At 28.9% G+C, this 21,659-nt stretch overlaps 1 protein-coding gene across 1 annotated transcript in view; it reads left to right on the forward strand.

Annotated features, from left to right (window-relative positions):
• LOC106467321 (serine-protein kinase ATM-like) overlaps positions 1–21,659 on the forward strand; it is a 158,523-nt gene that overhangs the window by 101,263 nt on the left and 35,601 nt on the right. Inside the window, exons 39-47 of the mRNA XM_022395484.1 lie at positions 5,590–5,727; positions 7,054–7,372; positions 7,729–7,874; positions 10,361–10,465; positions 10,891–11,010; positions 11,829–12,042; positions 13,716–13,874; positions 15,558–15,680; positions 16,818–17,032. Of these exons, the coding sequence (XP_022251192.1) occupies positions 5,590–5,727; positions 7,054–7,372; positions 7,729–7,874; positions 10,361–10,465; positions 10,891–11,010; positions 11,829–12,042; positions 13,716–13,874; positions 15,558–15,680; positions 16,818–17,032 (1,539 nt within the window). The remainder of the gene's footprint in view (positions 1–5,589; positions 5,728–7,053; positions 7,373–7,728; positions 7,875–10,360; positions 10,466–10,890; positions 11,011–11,828; positions 12,043–13,715; positions 13,875–15,557; positions 15,681–16,817; positions 17,033–21,659) is intronic.

The raw sequence follows: 21,659 nt of genomic DNA on the forward strand, positions 1-21,659 counted from the left end.
AGATTACAGAATTGTTCTCAGTGAGTAACTTGTAATGATATTTAGTATTATCCATCATGTGAGATTACAGAATTGTTCTCAGTGAGTAACTTGTAATGATATTTAGTATTATCCATTATGTGAGATTACAGACTTATTCTCAGTGAGTAACTAGTAATGATATTTAGTGTTAGCCATTATGTGAGATTACAGAATTGTTCTCAGTGAGTAACTTGTAATGATATTTAGTGTTATCCATTATATGAGATTACAGAATTGTTTTCAGTGAGTAACTTAAGCATGTTAAATTAAAACAATTTTGAAGCCTCACCATTTTGTTACAGTCCATGCTACCACATCTGGTTATGCTCTTTCTGATAACTATGCATTTTGATAGAAGATAATCCTATAGTGTAGTTTCCATAGCAAAAAGCTCCATCTTAAGGCTGTCATGTCTAAATCACACCATTCTCTCTCTATCCCCCCCATATGCTTTTCTGTCTAATGCTTATAGTGTAGATGGACAACTCGTTGGTCTTCCATCTTCCATTGCCAGTTTCAAAAGTTAATTTGCACAGAAATCCATAGATACTGCATCTGGCAACTTGGCCAGTATGTCTTTATATGGAATACACAGATTCCTGTTTCATTCTCCATCTGGTTCTGGTATGAGACAGTTGAATAGATATGTTAATTCCTGTTTCATTCTCTATCTATTTGAGGTATGAGACAATTGAGTGGATATGTCACAGAAGCAACTTATCTGCACCTGATCCTTCATGTTTATATTGTATACTGTTGCCTATGGCACATGGATGGCTTTTGTCACTAGCCTTTGTGTAATTGGTTTCTCATCTGTTACAAGAAGCCACAATTTACTTACCACAGCTGAGATATAATGTGAATTGCTGTTTTTTGTGCTGGGTAATCACTTACATAAATTTAATTGAATGAAACCAAATGTTATCGACCTTCTACTTAAGATAGTTGAACATAGCTAAAACTTATTGGCTATAGCATATAGGCTGTAATACAAAATATTTGGAATAGAAGTTAATGTTTAAATGTAAGTAATTTCTTTAGTGTTATTCAAAACACCATTATTAAAAGAGTTTGAAAGGAAAGTTTTTGTTTTACTTTGTTGTACATTTTGTCTCAGGAGGTAGGGTTAGTTATGCTAATTTGAATGAAGTCAGCACTGACAACAGTTTGGGCTTGTAAATTTTAGTTAGTTTTATGAAAATGTTGATAATTTGTACTCTTGCTTAAAGGTATTCTCTGAATTAAATCTATTTTACAGATGCTATTGACTTGAATAAAGCTTAGATTGGACTGTAATATTAAAATGTAGTTTATTTTCCATTTTAATGTACATGTACAAATGGTTATGTAGTTGTTTCCATCTACATTATTATGTCTTATGTGAATATTAAGAGAAACTTTATGATGTGTATATACTTATAATCTAATAATGGTTGGAGATGGCTTGAATGGGTAATGAAGAAAAACTTTAATATAAGTTTAACGTAACAGCAAATGTACAACGTTTCGACAAGGTATTAAAGTTTTTCTTCATTACCCATTCAAGCCGTCTCCAACCATTATTAGTCTCAAAGTGGGTTCCTCGTTATCGAATTTGAAATACTTATAATCGGAATATACAGCAGTTTTTTTATGTTGAATGAACTTAATTGGGAGCCACAAAAGATTTTTATTCCATCATTTTAATGTTTGTAAAGAAACAATTTGTGTAATTCCCAGTATGTTCATTTTTCTAAATTTTTTCAAATGTTTTTAACCATGGAAGTTGGTAACTAAATGATTTTTTTAGCTTAAAGTAATATATTTGGTTAGTTAGTATTTTGAAAGTTTTTACTTGCTAGCATTTTGTATTCTATTTAGTTAACCCTATTGCCACGGGTATCCTTTACTGCACATGACACAAGGTTTTAGTGTCTTGCATTCATAATTTTATTAAACTAGATTTTGTTTATGTTATACCAATTAGTATAGCATAAAATCTTAGCTAATAATCCATATTTTAATATTATATAAGTTTTAAGTTCTTAATTCTACAAGTCAATATTAAATAAAAAATCCTGAATTTCCTCTAGTGTGACACACATGACACATTTTTTCTATGCATTTTCTTTTCTCTATTTTATCCACCACCTCTCCAAAAAGTATGAAATTAAATGTAAATTATTCACTATAAAATCGTCATTGCACAGACAAACCATAATTTTTACAGCCTTTAATTTTGCTTGGTTACAGAGCTATCAAATAGAAAATCAAATCCCTCCTGCCACATTCTCTCTTTCAGGATTTGTTAATAGTTCTCTCTCATGCTTAATTATATATATATTACCCATAACCGATAGAAAGCCAAGGTTTTCATTTATGAAATGACATATTGTATAACATTGTGTTCTGAACAAATAATCGTCAATTTTATCCAGAGTGCAAGCTCCGTTCCCGTGGGAAAGCTAACAACTAGCTTGGATGAATTTGTAACAGCTCTTGTCACATAGTTAGAAAGCCAAAATCATTTTGAGAGTTAGGGGAAATTGTCTACTTTTGCATCTTATTAGTCTATGTTCTTTGGTGCATTATTAGTTGATTAAATAAAAATTATTTAGGGCATTACTATCATTAGTATTAAAAAAGTAGGGTTAAGTGTCATCAACAATTGACAGGAACAAAAACGAAGATTGAGTATGTACTTTATTTCTTATTTTTCATGTTTATTCTTTATTTATTATTATAAAGGTAACTAAAATGTAAAAATAGAGATCTTTTTAGGTTTGTTAAGATTAGATTAGGTAAATAATAATAATATAATAAAAATATTTAGTGAGGCATGCACCCAAGCAACTCATGCTAACTTGTTGGTAATGTAATTTGATAGCATAACGTGAGTGATTGACAACTTATAATGGCACAGATAGTAGTTAGACACAGTTCAAAGGGCAATCAGCAGGGGAATAAAACAATAAAATTTAATTATATAGATGTTTACTTTTACTAGCTTAAAGCTACTTAGGATACATGAATGTAGTTTCATGTTACAATTTGAAGTCATTCTAGAAAGAAGAAAAGGGTAATTTTGATTTACTTCCATTTTTTTTTTGGTGGTTAAGAGGTCGTTCCAATTGACTGATTCTGTATAGAGATAGGGTAGAGAAAATAACAGATAAAATATAAAGTGTTACCGAAAATAAACTTTTGAAATGTATTTAGAAGGTTTTAGAGATTTCACAAAGGAAATTTGAGATGAGGAAAAGTATTTTTGATTTGAATATGAAAATCACTTTGTACGTGGTCTATTCTAAACAAATACTCAATATAAATCTTTTCTTAGTTTATTTAAAATGCTTTACAAAAAATATGATTTTTGTATGTGAAAGATTTATAATGTTTATTGAAAGACTGCCAAATTTTGTGAAGATATACACATTATATTAAAAATTAGTAGTATCAAATCTATAATAACTTTAAATTAGTACAAAAAGGTCATGTGGTCAGTCAAGTTGATTGAGCCCGTGTTGAGAGAGTTAAAGGTATGCAGTATTGGAAATAATTATAAATTGAGGAGGAAAAATGGTTTAAAAGGCAAAACTACTGGAATGCCACCCTTTCTCATGTGAAAATTACTAGCACTAGGGTACAGTAAAGTTTTGATAAGTTATACTTTGGTTGGCTTTCATTCAATTCTTAGAAAGTGCCAAACCAGTATAAAGTTTGTAAAAGTACAGTCAGTCATGCTATGCTCAATATTTGTAATAGTACTGTGGTATATTCTTTATGAGATAGAAGATGATTAAACACAGATCTTGCCAATAATCTTGCTTTTAATACAGATGTGAATGTTTATTAACTCTAAAATAATAACATACACATTTGCATGAAGTGGTTGTCATAGGCATATTGGTGCTTGAAAATTATTTCTGAGAAGAGGTAACTACTGTAGGTTGAAATGAACATTGGACTAAAAATAGTAGAATCAACAGAGCTGGAGAAACCAGTCCCTCAGATTTGAGGTGCATGATTGCACTTGCTCAGGATAAAACACTTAAATTTTGCATTAGGTGCATTGTTAATTGTTTGCATAAAAAACTTTTTAAACTATCGCGCACAAGTTTACCTGTTTAGCACGTGTGATAAGTGGTATTTTCTTATTGTGACTAATACAGCTGTTTACGACTACGACACAACACTGACGATCCATGACATGGGTGTTGTTGTTGAGCATGCATTAATCCATATTGGGGACTACAGTCTACTTTTGTGAATTGCAGTTCATGTAAAACAATGGTGGTGACTAGTATGAGTGTATGCTTGTCCACTTTTTGAAGTGGGAATTATCGGATACCATTGGCTATGAGACAAAAAAAGAATGTGGAACTGAGTTGGTTGTTAAGGTAAATATTTTTACGAATCAGTACCATATCACTGATACATTGATATTGTACTAGCAGACAACGACATATCATAAATTATGCATGTGTTCAATGTAAGATTTAACCCGTGTAAAAGTACATTGAAATTGGATCAATATTTGTGAATGAATATGAATAACACAAATAATTGTCGAATTGACCACATTTAAATCATGCTTTGGCTTTACTCGTCATTTAATTATTTAGTTCAAGGTCTTCCTTGACAAAGTTTTTGTGTCATTAATAACTTTAATTTCACACCTGACTTTGGTTATTGTTTTTTTGATGCTTAAAATGACAGTGGATAAACTCTGGTTACTTCATGTCAGTCGGTTTTATAGAACAGTTTTGCAGGTTCAGGTGCTATGCTAAAAAAGATGCATAATAATTTCATAGCTTATATTAAATAGGGCAGTTGTGCATCTTTCAGTATTATACACAATTATACCAAGCATCCAGCAAATGTGGTGAAACAATGTGTTTATGGCAAAGAGACCAGTGGATCATTTACAGCCATGGTTTGGCCTGCACACTGATATAAACATTCTTGAGGCTGTATAGGCTTATGTAAAAATTGAGATGGTTAAAATGTGGACAAATAACTTGGTTGAATTGTGGGAGTAATACAAGACACTTGAAACAGTATTCCACAGTTGTACATTGATTAAGTATATGGCAGCATGATAATTAGGAATAATATTCTGCATAAACCAAAAACGTAATATACAAAATACTAGTGTATAGTAAAACCTACTTACCTTTCTTTTGTATTTTCTGTGATGGTATTTTGTATAATTAATGGATTTGCCATTTAGTTTTCATTACTTATAACTTTGGAGACACATAAGTGTAGCATTTATGTCTCCATAGGTATTCCTACATACTCTTCCCTCCAATATAACAAAATACAGTGATGAAGATTTGTGTTCTACATATATACACATTATGAAGTTTCTCCTAATAGTTACATAATACATAATAATATAGATATAAACAATTATATGACCATTTTACATGTATATAAAAGTGCAAAATAAACTAATATATATATATATATATATATATATAAGAAAGTGATATTTTGCTCTAAACATATATACAACTTCTTTGTTGTTGATGAAGTTATGATTATTAAACTTGTTATTGAACATTTTGGTGCTTGGATTCACAGGAAGTTTGGAGATTTTGGATGGAAAAACAATTTTTGGTTAGATATTGATTACCTTTGTGTAGCACAAGCAGCCACATTTTGTTCTGCACATTTCACTGCTCTTCTCTACACAGAGATATGGTGTGACCAAGAGAAAAGGTATCCTAGATTTAGTTTTAGTTTTGAGTTTAGTGTAATGAGGTGGTGAGTGAATATATTAATTGTGTTAAAATAACTTGTCACAAATACCATGGTTTACTTATAATGTGTTCATACTATAATGTTAAAATTTTAAATGACTTCTCATTTTGAGTGTTTTCTTTTTCTTCTAAGCTGACCCTTACACAATATGGTATAAAACTGGTGGGCCATTAAAGACTTTTTAAGTATCTTTAATACTTTTTTTGCTAGATATCATCTTCTTCCCATTTGTAAACTAAATAAATACCCACTGGAATTCTTATGCAGCTGTTTCTTTAGTGTTTATAACATTCTAAAAGAATTTAGAAGATACATTTAAGTGTAAAAATCTGATGTGATTCTTTGTGTTATTACACTTGTTTCTTTTTCTGAAGACTTCATTCTCTTTTACCATACACTTATTTGCAACAATAATCTAAACTTGTGAGTTCTGAGTGATTAGAAGCATGGCAATTACTCTATCCATTCAGTGTTCTCAGTACAATACTGTAAAATACTCAGTACAAATTTGTTTGTATGGAGTGATTATTTGTTGTTGTTTATGATATAAAGTTATTTTAAAATCTACATGTAGATCTTGAAAATTATTTGCCATGTTTGTAATTTGCTGCTATATATCTAGATTATATTATTCAATGTGTAAGAAGAAGATCTATAATTGAATTTTTAAAATCAATTCAGTAGCACAAGAAGCTGTATTTTCTGTATAGTTCAAACTCATAAAATTTGATATTTTAGACAATTTTCAGATTTACTCAAACTAGATAACAAATAAAAGCTATGTGGACATATAGTCAAACATATATAATATTTAAAACATGTAATGCTTTATTGAAGTTCATTGTACATTATTCCACACAGACTAATGTTCATAGAACATAGTTAGATTTACTGTAAGTGGAACTCCTTGAATCTGGTTTAATTAATGTTGTTGTCACGTTTTGTAGCCTAAGAGATAACTTAAGTATAATCATTAATTAGAACTTTTTTATTTTATTAATTTGATACTAGTTTCATATAGTTTTTAAAAGTGTCTAATTAATAATTAAATTTAGGTGTCTATATAGACTATTAACCAGGACAATGACTGGCATCTGATTGCCACAGCCTTACCATAAGTACTTAATTGAGCAGTATGATTTATATCTAGATTAGATATTGTTAAACTGGAATTCAGAATTCACCTTTATTAAGATATATAAATCATTTTAAAACCACATGAATTTTTATGTAAAATTAAATATCAATTTTTTTTTATAACTATTGTAATTTTTTGTTTTAAAGAAAAAGACAACTGGAAAATCGACAACATCATTCTAGTAATTTATCAGACAACTTTGGATCTTGTAGTCAAGACACATCCACCTTAGCCTCAATAAGCTCCTGTGACCAAGAGAGGGCACCGCTAGTTCATAAACTACTGATGGATGCTTACTGTAGCATAGGTGAACCAGATGGTGTTTATGGGTGTGGTGAAGTAGCTAAAGATAGCCAAGATGTAAGGATTCAGTGTTATGAACAAGAGAATCGATGGGATCGAGTTTTAAGCTATTATGACTTGGAGCTGACACAGAATACCTCGTCACGTGTTGGGTTGTTAACTGTAAGTGTTATCTAACAAAAGGGTAGTGAATCATACATAAATAGATGCTTGTATGGCTTTCATTTTAAATTGAACACAAGTTTTATAACGTGGGAATAATTTAATAGAGACATTTTATTAATAACATAATCTTGAAAAGAAAACAATTTTCTAAAATATTTGTATAAATCACTGGCTGAGACTAGAGATTTTGTACCAAGCCCAATACATAGGAGAGAATAATGCATGTGTGTGAGAAATGTTACCAAGATTTTCTCTAAATTATGCCTAAGGTGACGTGTATATGTTTCCATCACATAAACACTTTCAGATTTTAATAGTTAATAATAACTACTTGAATATATCACTTTTACCAGGCCCTTCAGAAGTGTGGACTTAACCATGTACTCTATGGCTACCTGAAGGGAGTTGGTCAACCTCTAGATATAAGCTCAGAACTGCTTGAATATCAATGTGAATCTGCATGGCGAATAAGCCAATGGGATGTTGACTTACCAGAGAGGTTTGTAAATGATGTTATTTTTACAGTTCTTGCCTTCTGAGTTAGTGAGATGTAATTTCATCAGGAGTGATGGTATAGCTTGGTTCTAATCTTCTTCTTTGTTTGGTTTTGATTTATTAGAAGGATTTGTAAGATTTGTTTTCAGTTTCTTGATAATTGGTTGGATATGAAAAAGTGATTAGCATGTGCCTTGTTGTTTATGTATTTTTCTCAAAATGATCATGGCTTTTAAATTATTAACTCTATCAACATGGGCTTGGTCGATTTGACCGACCATGTGACCTCATTGTACTCGATTAAAGTCTTTATAGATTTGACTAATTTTTTATATAGTATGTATATCTTCAAAAAATTTGGCAGTCTTTCAGCAAACATATCAAGTTATTCACATACAAAAATCATATTTTTTAGTGAAGTATTTTAAATAAACTAAGAAAAGATTTGTGTGTGAATATATTGAGTATTTGTTTTTAAACTCATAACAGTATGCATCTACTTATATTGAAATTTTATTGTTTTATTGCCATTTGAACTGTGTCTAACTACTAATTGTGCCATTATAAGTTGTAACTCACTTGGGGAATGTGGAGCTCACATTACGCTATCGGATTACATTACCATGAGCTACTCTGAGCTGCTTGTGTGTGTGTGTGCCTTGTGAAACATTTTGATTATATTATTATCATTTCACCTAATCTAACCTTAACTAACCTAAAGAGATCTATATTTTTAAATTTTAGTTACTTTTATAATAGTAAATAAAGAATAAACATAAAAACAAGAAATAAATACTTACCCGAGTATTATTTTTTTCTCTGTCAACTGTCATGACATTTAACCATACTTTTTTATACTAATGGTAGTAGTGCATTAAATAATTTTTACTTAATTGAACAATGTACCAAAAACATAGAAAAACAACATGCAAAAAGCAGACAATTTCCTCTAACAATCCCGTTTTCTGACTTTCTAACTATGCGACAAGAGCTGTTACAAATTCATCCAATCTAGTCAATATCTTTCCCGTGGGAACAAAGCTTCTACTAAAAGAGAAACTGACAATTATCTGTTCAGAACACAACGTAACATAACATGCCATTTGATAGATGAAAGCCTTGGCTTTCTGTTGGTTATAGATAATACAGAATAAAACATAAGAAAGAACTATTAATAAATCTTGAGAGAGAGGATGTGACAGGTGGGTGTGGCAAGAGGGGTCTGATTTTATATTTGATAGCTCTGTAACCAAACAGAATCAAAGACTATAAAAATTATATTTGTCTGAGCAATGATGATATTATAGTAAGTAATTTACATTTAATTTCATAGTTATTGGAGGGGTGGTGGATAAAATAGAGAAGAGGAGACACCTAGAGAACATTTGTCATGTGTGTCACTCTAGGGTAAATTCAGGATTTTTTAAAAAATTAAGAACTTAAAACTTATATACTAGTAAAATATGGATTATTATCTAATATTTTATGCTATACTAATTGGTTTAACATAAACAAAATCTAGTTTAATAAAATTTTGAATGTAAGACACTAAAAACTTGTGTCAGGCACAGTAAAGAATACCCATGGTGATAAGATTAAAATAGTGTTTTAAAGCAAAAATGGTTTTACATTTAGAATTACAGCACTTTGATTCATTATTTCCTATATAGATGTGTTTTTTAAAGATGTACGAATAGAATATTTGTAGAGTATTTGTTCTTAGGATGTAGTGTCATAATAGATTTTGTCCCGTGGTGGAATAGCAGTATGTCTATGAACTTACAACACTAAAATCTGTTCTATTTGCTGTGGTGGACACAACAGATAGCCACTGTGTGACTTTGCTCTTAAAATAAACAAACGAACAAATGTAATAGATTTTATAGAATTTAGTTTCAGGAGTTTTTGTATCACAAGAAACTTTTCTCATGAAAGAGTACATGTTATTTTGTTTGGTAGTTAAACTGACAGCTTTTTAAATACCATTCTGAGAATTCTTGTTAGATGAACTTGCATTTGGATTATCATGGTGATAAGCATTTACTGGTTTGTTTTATTTCATTTTTTTTTGTATTATTCCACAGTTTTGAAACGGTTATTGTCAAGGTTCCTTGTTGTAGAACTGTTTTTAGTCATAGTACAGTAGTTTTTTAGTTTATTTTTCTCTGTGTTTGTTGATGGTACAGTTTTTTATTATTTTTGTTAGTACATTTTGTATGCAATGCACTTTCTGTAAAAATGCTTGTAAATGTTTTGTTATCAGAATTGATTTATTTTTCACTTGAATTTTCTAGATTTATTTCATAACTTTATTACTGTGTAAATTATATAGTAGTGAAATTTGTAGATTACAAGACGTTCTTGTAATGGATGTAAACTTCAGTTGGTAAACAACAGATTTAAAAAATTTGTTTGCATTTTGATTCTTTATGAAACTCATGAAAAATTATTTACATAAGAAAGCTTTTATATTCCCAATTTAATATGTAGCAATTCTAGAGGAACCATAGGTTTTCAGCAAGGGATTTACCAGTGCTTGACATCACTAGTTTGTAAGGAGAAGGATAGTTTTATTCAAAATTTGGAAATCTGTAGGTGAGTTCATTTTGAAACTAATGAAAAAATATCAAGTTAGTGGTGTTACCAAAGATTTATTTAAAGCAGATTACAATAAAGTAAATTTTTCAGAATTTTATTCTTCAAACAAAATTTTTAACTTGTTTAGACTTTAAAGAAATAAAATAATGAAATAATTGATTGTGAAGGTTGTCTGCAAATTGTTTTAAACCCAAATAAGAAGTCAGTTTTCTTTTTTACCATTGTGCAAAATAAAAACATAATGTTTTTTTTTTTATTATAAATCATGTTATCTGTTGATGAAAACATTTATGGACATTTAATTTAGTTGATTGAAGATTATGTTTTTCTGTTTGCCATTAAATTTTAATAATTTTAAGCAATATATTGTTGAAAATTCTTTATTTAAGTGTTTTATATAATTTATGTTTGTACTTGCAAAGGTGTTCAGCTTTGGAAGATTTAAACCATACAAGTTTGGAATCTGTTCGCAGCATCTATCCAGCTCTTTGTAATTTTCAGATGTTGGGAATCATGTCCGATTACTTTAATATGCAGTGTGGGTATGTTTGTTTTATTAATTAGTATAATTTTTCAGAGTAAACTATAAATAACAGTATGTGCAATGTTGACCTCCCAAGAAGAGAGTTTGTATCACATTCCAAACAAGAGTATATAAGGTTAAATTAATTTTATCACCAAGAATCAATGAATATAAGTTAAAATAAGGAAAAATAAAATAATGAATGTGAATATTAAATTGATGAATATTTTGATTTTATTTGAAATGAGATTAAGTAATACGCTAAGTGTGTCTTTTCAGTTATTTATAAACTGGTAGAAATTTTTAGTGTAGTAAATTGTTAACCCCTATTTATGCTCTATAAATAATAATTTTTAAAAGTTTTACCATTAAGCCTTTGGATTACATTAGATCAAATAATAGGTAAAATCATCAATCATGCCATTACTTATCAAGAAGAAGGTCACATTTTTATGAAAATAACATGAAAGTATACTTAAAACATCATACCATTACAGTCTGTATTTCTCAGTTGAATAGAAGGTAGCTCAATAAACATTTTAATATTGGTTGTGAATATATTAAAAAAGTACTACTGTTAGATTCACAATAGTATTTGCAATATTCAGACAGAATTGAAGGCTAAATGTTTGTTGGAATTGTATTGATCTTTCTTGTACAATATTTCTCACGTGGTTCATTATAAAAACTTTTTAAGAGGAAGTTTTAAATTATTTGATACACAATTTCTTCACACAGAAGAACTGTTTGTATATCAAATCTTCTAAATGTAGACTGCTTACAGAATGTTTTAAATTATAATTGATGAGTCTTTTTTTTTTTATGATTTGCTTCAAGAATCACCGATGTTGCGGAAGTATTATTTAGGTGGAATAAAATCAGTAATCTTCCATCCAGTGGTTTTGATTTTGATGAACCAGTGTTATGGCTAGAATATGTCCTGCTGAGACAGCATATACCAACTGCTTTTCAGCAAGGACCTGTCATTCAAGGTATCGTGAGATGCTTAGAAAATTATGCAGAAAAAGCCCGGAAAGAAAACTGTCTTTCGGTGAGATATGTATTTCTAATAGTTTTTTTATTGCCAACTTATTCTAATTTTTTTTCTTACGAGTGAAGCTTTCATATTGAAGATGAATAACATAAACCACTAAAAGTTCTTAAATTGAACAGTTTGGTAATAAAAGTAGCTACTTTGATTTTTGAATTTTAAGATTACAAAAATATCGTTCTATCGAAGCATTTAGTAAGAACAAATGTTTTAGAGAAAGTGTATTAAGGTTTGACTTGTAAAAATGACTTTTTTGATGTTTATATTTTGTCTACGTTATGGGTTTTTTTAAATGAAATTTTATAAACAGCTGATAACATCAATAAAATTAGTTTTTTTGACAAATGTTAACAAATATTTTTTTGGATATTGGGGATTTTTTGTTTTAATTTAGCTTAATTATTACATAGACATACTTTTTGTGAGTTTTTAAACTGGTTAATAAAGAAAGACTATATGTGTGTGTAATATATATATTAGTAAGTGTTATCCGGCTGTACACCGAAATAGTCTGTTAACTATATATATATATATATGTATGTATATATATCAACATATATTTTTTTTGTCCTACATAAATCAAGCAACATTGTTTTCATCTACTAATATGTTTTGTTTTCGTTTTTATCAGTCATTTGTGTTGTTAAATAAGAAGCTAGGTACAATTGAGAAAAGTATAAGCCTTACAGTATTTCTTGTGAACATTGTAGATAGAACATTTTCTTCATGAGAATATATTGTAGTTATTTAGTTACTTATTTTAGTTAACAGACTTTTTCTGTGTACAGCTGGATAACACTTACTAATTGATCTTTACATACAATTATTTTTATAAAATTTATTTACTTAGTACAAATGATTTTGAAACTTATTGCTAGTAGCTTATTATTAAAATAGTTCATAGGAATTTTTCTCTATGTAGTCTGAAGAGTTTTTATGATTATAACAAAAAATTGTAATATTTTATAACTGATCATTTTATTGTTACACTCCATTTTTTATGAGATATGTATATTTCTCTTACCATACGTTGTATTTCCATGTGTAAATTCTAATATAAAAGTCTACAGCTTACCTTTCTTTTCCTTCTTTTATTAATAAATTATAGAACTTTTTCTAACATTCATTTTCTGAAAAATTTACTTTGTTTTGTATGGAATAGATGAACTAAAGTTTTCATATATCATATTAGATATGTATTACTATACTGTCTGTCATCAAAACTTCCATATTTGTATGGAATAGATGAACTAAAATTTTCATATATCATATTAGATATGTATTACTATACTGTCTGTCATCCAAACTTCCATATTTGTATGGAATAGATGAACTAAAGTTTTCATATATCATATTAGATATGTATTACTATACTGTCTGTCATCAAAACTTCCATATTTGTATGGAATAGATGAACTAAATTTTTCATATATCATATTAGATGTGTATTACTATACTGTCTGTCATCAAAACTTCCATATTTATATGGAATAGATGAACTAAAGTTTTCATATATCATATTAGATGTATATTAATATACTGTCTGTCATCAAAACTTCCAAACTAACTTTTTGTTATAAACAATAATTTTTTTTAAAATCTTGTTAATGGATACTTTGTTAAAATGTTGTAATAATTAGAATACCTGTTTTTTGTTGTTTTTTCTCATGCAGGATGCTGATAAAGCTGTTCACACTCTTCGCAGCCTTTCTGGAAGTGCTACCCAAAGAGCTCTCTGGTGGAAACTAGAAGAAGCTAAGGTTTACTGGGATAGATCTGAAGTTACAGTAGCAAAAAACTTATCAAGGTCACTTCTTAGAAACCTTGAAGGAGTTAGTAGCATTATTGTTCTTACATGTGAAAATTATTAACTATAAGAGTATAAATTTACTATTAAAGTTATAAGAAAAAACATTTGGTGCAACGTAAAATGTAACATTTTGTACTTGTGATATCAGAATGTTTTTATTTTTAAAAAAATTATGTAATTTATTATCTCCTTCATGAATTTCATTGATATAGTTTCATGAATAAGTTTTGTATTACCAAAAGATTGTCTGATTTGTTAAACAGGTTTTTTTAATAAAAGTAATTATTGGGACCAAATTAGGAAAAGATTAAATCTTATCATTATTTTCTGTAGTTTTCAGTGCATTTATTGTTTTATCCACAACACAGTATTAAATTCTTAAACTGTATTTCTTCATAAAATCTACATTTTTTTTTACACTGCTCACTTGATTACAGATTTAAAAAGCAAATATCTACGTGAGTTAGGTAACTGAATTTTGAATTTTTACTTACAATCTTTGTGGAAAAAATTTATGTTTTGCATACAAGTGTGTACTAGTGTTTCATATACTACACTAAAGGTTCAGTCTTATACATAAAAATACAACTAAACAAATTAAACTCTGAAAGAAAAAGTAACACAAGAAATACATTTGCGACTAATTTCATTTAACTGTATTGCTTGTAGGCCATTACTCATACCTTGAAGCACTTTTGTATGATGTTAAATTCTCTTTAACTCTTTATTATCTCCACCTGTACATTTAAGCATGCTAGACATCATCTCCAACTTTATATATATATATATATATATATATGTATATGCCAAATGTTTCGTGCACCATTTGAGTGCCTCATGCCTGGTTTGTTGTGGTCAAGATGATGCTATGGTAATGGAAAATACCCTTCAGTGGATGATAAGGGTTAAAACTGGAATGTCCCATTGAAAATACCCTTCCATGGATGATAAGGGGTAAAACTGGAATGTCCCATTCATTTTTTTTTTACTTAATGTGCAAAAAAGTAATAAAAACATTCTGTTCGGTACCAATGTAATCCATTATTATAAGGTTCAGATGTGCCAAGTTTCGTGTATTAAATACATTCCAAGCTTCTCAAGATAGGAAGAAAGTTCCAGTGTAAAAATCTATATTTTGAAGTATAGGCATTAGTTGTTTAGTGACACACTCTCTTTTTTATTACATTTCTTTTCTTAATAATCAGTTAAGTATTACCTTGATAATTTTTATGAATTTCATAGTTTTTTCATTTGTTTAAAGTTACGTGAACATAATGAGGGATTTGATTAAAAAGTAAGACACATTGCTGTTGGCAGAGTATAGTTATACATTGTTTTCAGATATGTCAAGGCACTTTAAAACTTTTTCTGGCAGTAGATTAAATACATGTAGTGTCATTCCAACTTGAAACCTGATGCTTTATTTTTCTTATTTTTTTAGATTAATAAATTATTAAATACCTTTAGGTGAGAGAGCATTGTAGTATCCATTTGGGAAGATATTGCTTTGCTCACAGTTTTGATTATTATTATGTTTTATGAGACTGATATGAAAACCATTTTATCCATAGAGTGAGTACAAAATCATTTATTGAAGTCTGTCAAGTGAGAATTTTTTATGAAAGTGCATTTAACTAGTATAGGATGAAATGCCATTTTGCACGTTGTTGTTAAACAAAGTGAAGTGTGTTGTTTGTTGCTGTAGAAGTACCACGAGAGTGAAGAGCTATCAATATTGTACGCCGAAACCCTCACCTTGTATGGAAGCTGGTTAAGTGATTCTTGCTGTGAAAGTTCTGAAACTATAATGACAGATTTCCTTGAGAAAGTGAGTACATATAACGATTGTAAGTAATTTAGAAAGTAATGTTTTAAATTGCTTTTATAGCTGTTAGACTGAAACTTTCATTACTGACCACTAGCATTACTAATTCAAACTATTAAAGGTTTATTAGTAAACAAATACTGAATACTGTATGAATTATGGAACATATGCAAATATAAAATTAAACTTTTTAATAACTATTTAGTACCTTAGAGAGAATATTTTATGCATTACAGCCACCAACCAGAACAACAAAAGCTTGTAAATTTTAGTTTTCCAGGAATTAAAGATTTTGAAATAAGTTTATCTCATGATGCTCACATTCATTATGAATTTTTATCTTCCTTTTTGTGTGTTATGAAATGAATGTTGGTTTGCCAGTAGGAAAAGTATCACTTTGAAAGATTAGTTTATTTATATTCCTTGTGAATTTGTGGATTAAAAATTTTTTCATCTGCCACTTATGTAGCCATACTTAAAAATTAGTGTTATTTGTATTGTTTGGTATGTTTAGGAAAAATAGAAACTCTTTAATATTACATTAGAAACAAACCAAATCTATTTAATGTTACAATAAGTAGATTCTGGGCTCTACAACTTAGTTTTCAAAGCTCAGGAGTGGTGCCAGCATCTGTCAACACCAATGAAAGAAGTGAAAAACTCAAATTTGTGGCTTCCTAAAGATCCAGTAACTTAGAAAATAAGTAATATAGTATTCACTGTACTTTGCTAAAGGCAACTTTCTGAAGGAAAAATAATAATCAACTTCATATTAAGTATTTTGAGATTGGTTGAATTATTTTATGAGTTTTACCTGTTAGTATATGTGTTATTATTTACACAAAAGTGTAGTTTGAAGTAGTGGAAATTGATCCAATGTTATGACTTAAGCAAAAAATACAGTGTTATGAATAACAATAAAAAATAAAAACTTCATTTTAGTCATAACTGGCAGTTCAATTTTGGGAATGTCAAAAGACAGTTTTATATATGTTTGAACAAAATTCTTTTAGATACATTTTGCAAGTTTATAGCTCATGTTACTGTGGTAGAATATTGATCTATATCATGTTTTTAAATAGCTGATTAATCAGTTTTATGGCACTTGCTTTAGAGTAGTATAAACATTCTGCTCTTTAGGCTGTCCAAGTTCTCGATCCTCTCTACCTTCTGGACAAGACAGTTCTCTGGAACGCTTACCTGGCAGTAGCTAGATATGCTGATGCCCAGTACCAAAACATTGTAAACAATATGCGCTCCCTTTCCTACCAAGCCAAGCAAGGTTTGATTAGACAATGCAGGAGAGAAGCCAAAAAGCTGGAGGAGATGAAGAAAATTGTTGCTTTAACTAAGGAGTAAGTCATATTTCATTTAAAACTATCTTAGCTTTATTTTCAAACTTTTGAAATAGTAGATCACACTGCAGTTTTGGTTTATAACAGTAGTAGTGCATTTATATGTCCTTCAGGTTCCGTACATTTTTTCATTCACTTGTGTGTTAAAAGAGGTTTAGTTGAAAAATCCATTAGAAGCAGATAGAATGTCAGAGGACTATTAACCCTTTCTAGCTTGGTGACATTTTGGTGCAATTTCTATATTTGAATGAATAAATATTAGGCCTCTTGCTATGGCCATCCTTTTCTGCACATGTCATGAGGTTTCACAGAGTTATAATGAAAATGTAATTAAAACTACTTTCTTATCATGGTATATGAATAAGCTTATCATAAAAATGTAGTTAATAACTAAAATTTTAATATTATATAAGTTTTAAACTCTTAATTTTATAAGGCAATATTATAATGTCTCCTAGTATGAGAATTGTGACATTTGCTCTCTAGGTATCCCCTCTTCTTTAATTTATTTACCACCCTTCTGAGAAGTATGAAATTTAATGCGAATTACTCATTATAATGTTTTCATTTCCAGTTCAAACTTTATCCTGCAGGAAACACATCAACGAGCTTAGCTGAATATTTAATAGTTCTTGTTGCATTGTTAGAAAGTCAGAAAAAGTGTGATAGTTATAGGAAATTGTCTGCAATTTTGCATTTTATTATTGTGTGTGTGTGTCTTGGTGCTTTATTTAATTAAATAAGAAATTATTTAGTGCAGTAGTACTATTGGTACAGAAAAGTAGGGTTAAGTTTCATCGACAGTTGATGGCGAAAAAAAAAGAAGAAAGAAAGAAGACACATATAAGCGCTATATTTCTTGTGTATTCTTTATTTATTATTATAAAAGAAACTAATGTAAAAATTAGAAACTTTTTTTGGTTAGATTAGGTAAAATTAATAGTAGTAATTTTTGGTGAGGTGTGCTTGCAAGCAAGTTGGAAGTAGCCTGTGCATTACGTAATGCAATAGGGTAATGTGAGTTACTCATTTGCCAAGTAATTTACAACCTATGTGGCTTGAATATTAGTTAAACATGGTTCAAACAGCAATAAAACAGTAAAATTTAGATATAAACAGATGTATAATGTTACGAGTTTAAAGCTATTTATGGTAAACAAATGTAGTTTCATATTACAATTTGAAGTCATTCTAGAAAGAAAAAAAGGGTAATTTAGATTTCTTTTGAATTTTTTTTTCTTTTTTCTGGTGGTAACAAGAATGTCATTTTTGACCAACCTTTTAAAGAATTAGGGCAGAGAAAATAAAAGAAAAAATATAAATTTCTACTGAAAAAAAAAAGTTTGAAATTTATTTGGGAGGTTTTATAGATTATGCAAATGGAATTTGAAAAACTTCTGATGAAGAAAAATATTTTTAATCTTAACATGAAAATCACTTTGCACTTGGAGCAGTCAACACTGACTTCATATATTCATGGAGAAAGTTTTAGTGAAATTACTTCATTAAAATTTCTCATTTTTTTGTCTGCAAATGACCCTTAGGGCTTACTGGAAGCTTGCAAAAAATTTTGATGATATACAAAACATACTTGAAGTTATAGTATGAAAACTCTAAAGATCGATTCTTAAGTCAAATTGACCAAGCTCTTAGTGAGAGAGTTAACTTGTAAATGTCATCATTTTTGAAAGTCAAACATTTCAAACATAAATCATGATAACCATGGAACATTTTTGAATCTTAACTTTTTTCAATTTAAATGAGAAATTCACAATTTATGATTAAAAAAACGAACAAATCTGATTATTGAATAGAACACCCTTAACTACTGACCTAAATGCCAGGTTTCACTAATGATATCTTATGCTAGTAATTGTAATTAATTCTGTTGTGAAATATTTACATCTTTAGCATAGATAGTATTTAACTTACTATATGTCTTACTTATAATAAAAGTTATCTCTATACTGCTGTTCCAAAAAGACCCAACACAGTAAACCTTTCAAGTTTATGACTGAGTGAAATACACTCTAAGAATCCATAATTTCAAATTACCAGATGAAGTTTTTGTAAAGTTGAAAGTTACTTCCAAAGTAATTATTTACCTGCAGGCCTCAGTTTATTAATGAGCAAACTTTTTATTTGGAGGCTCTGTTCACCTTTGGCCCTGGTCAAGATCTTAAACAAATTAGAATGGATGGGATGTCACTTTTGCCTAGGGTGTATACAAGTATATTAGACTTAACTTGAAACCTGAAGATAGCACTAACACTTTCACATGTATTATGGATGGGATGTCACTTTCGCCTAGGGTGTATGCAAGTATATTAGACTTAACTTCAAACCTGAAGATAACACTAACACTTTCACATGTATTATTAATTTTCTTTTAGTAGACCTAATGTAGCCTTGCTAACAGCAGGGAGAAGTAAATTTGTAAGTAATGAAAGACAATTGTAAAGTTCAAATTTGGTCCTTGACATTAAAGAAAAACTAAGGGAACAATTACATTTGGAAACACACCTCAACTGTATCTGCAGTTATACCCTATGAATGGCATTTTTTAGCTGATTTTTTATAATGAAAGAATATTAACCCATATAGGATAGAACAATAACAAAAAGAAACTTGGGCACATCTATAATAGATGGTATATCAAGACTTTGCTTATTCAAATAACAATGAAGTATTCTATTGATAACATTATCCAGAAATTCCTTTTTATACATAAATTATTTGATATTCATAAATTCTTTTTGCAAATTCTCGTGTTTGCTAGACATCTTGTAAGCATAAAGAAAAATTATTTTAACTACATTTTCTTTAAAAAATACTAGAAATAAAATTTACAAAGTTAAAACATAAGTCCGTGAAAGTTTTTGTGAAACTTTTCACATCTAAGTTGTCCACTGTTATTACTGATTAAAGTGTCCAAAAGTGGACGTTTATGATCCTCCAGATTTTCTACAATAAACTTCATACTATTTTGTGTGCTGTTTAGATACTGTACGAATCGGGAAACTTGATCAGGGACAGTGATGAACAGTACCTCCAAATAAAAGAGAGTTTGCTCATTTATAGCTGATGCCTGAAGTTAATATTCTTAGTTTTGCAAGTACCTCACTGTTAAAGCTGTGAAAATGTAGGGAATAAAGTAATTATTTCAACAAAATAAACAAACATGGAAACCAATAAAATTAATATATTATCTTTACATGGTATACAAAAATGCAAAACCATAATATAGTTAGAATATTTGAAGGCATATGATGCAAAAAAATATTTTGATATAATAACTAATAGTATAGAAATTTATAATCCATCCTTATAGAGAAGAAAATACTATGGTAAATAACCTATGAGAAAATATACAAAATTTTCAGACTGTATATTTATGATTTTGTTTTAAAAACTTGTAAATTGTTAAAATGTGAGGTTAGTTTAATCTTAAGTTTTGTGACACTAGATGTTTCTAAAATTAACTTTTTTCAAACTATTTAAAGTTGAAATGAACAATAAACGTACAAACATGTAATGTTATGATTCATATGTTCAAATGTTTTCTCTTTCTAGCTGGAAAGCTAAACAAATTCTACTTATCAAATAAAAATTGCAATAGAAGTAAAAATTCAAATTTGGGTTAACAATTGTACCTTTTTGGATTTGAACATTTTAATTACTGTTTTATGTTGTATGTGATTTGAGGAGACATTTTAGGCAGAATTTTGTAAAACTTAATGAAAGGCTGAAAAGGAGTTAATGTGATACATTCAAAAATGTTAATTCTTGCAGTTAAAGAAAGAATGAAAATGAAGTTTCAGGTAAAATATACATTCATACTATTGTATGTAGACAGGAAAACTCTTTATAGACTTAACAAAGTACAACCCACCCATTTATACTGAAACAACATGGTAGTTGTTACTTGGCAATGACCTTGGTATGAAATGTAATTCATTCAGCATTTCAGGACAACAAATGAATGAATTTATACTACTAACACACACACACACACACACACACACAATATATATATATATATATATATATATATATATATATATAGAGAGAGAGAGAGAGAAAATAAACCTTAATACAACTTTATTATGTATTAAATGAAAACTACCTATTCTTAGCTGTTATAGTGTGGCAGTCATTTTAAGGGTATCCTGCTTGGTATGGGGAATATTTGTTAGTAAAAACCATATATAAAAAAAAAATTGTATTTAATTAACTATATTGATGGCCAGTTTAAATTTGAGTTTCATTCCAAATAAATAGATTACTCTGATCAGAAGTTATTACTTATCAGACAGTATAGAGCTCAACAGGAATATGCAGTTCTTACTTATTATTTTTAACTTGTAATATTTCTAATAAGACAGTATTGTTATAATTTATTCATTTAATGTAGTACTTAAATTAATATTTCTCAAATTTACTTATTTTAAATATTCATTTACATTGGTGTACTGTACAACTTTCCTTGAGACAAGACAATAGAAAAGGCTGTTAACGGTAATGCTATTTTACGACTACATTATAAATACTATTAAAAACTACAAGCATTTCTTAATTGAGGTACCAAAAAATCAAGATATCATATTGGTGACTTCAAGTGAGCTTT

The sequence above is a fragment of the Limulus polyphemus genome, unplaced genomic scaffold, assembly GCF_000517525.1.
Source record: "Limulus polyphemus unplaced genomic scaffold, Limulus_polyphemus-2.1.2 Scaffold2567, whole genome shotgun sequence".
NCBI classification, from domain to species: domain Eukaryota; kingdom Metazoa; phylum Arthropoda; class Merostomata; order Xiphosura; family Limulidae; genus Limulus; species Limulus polyphemus.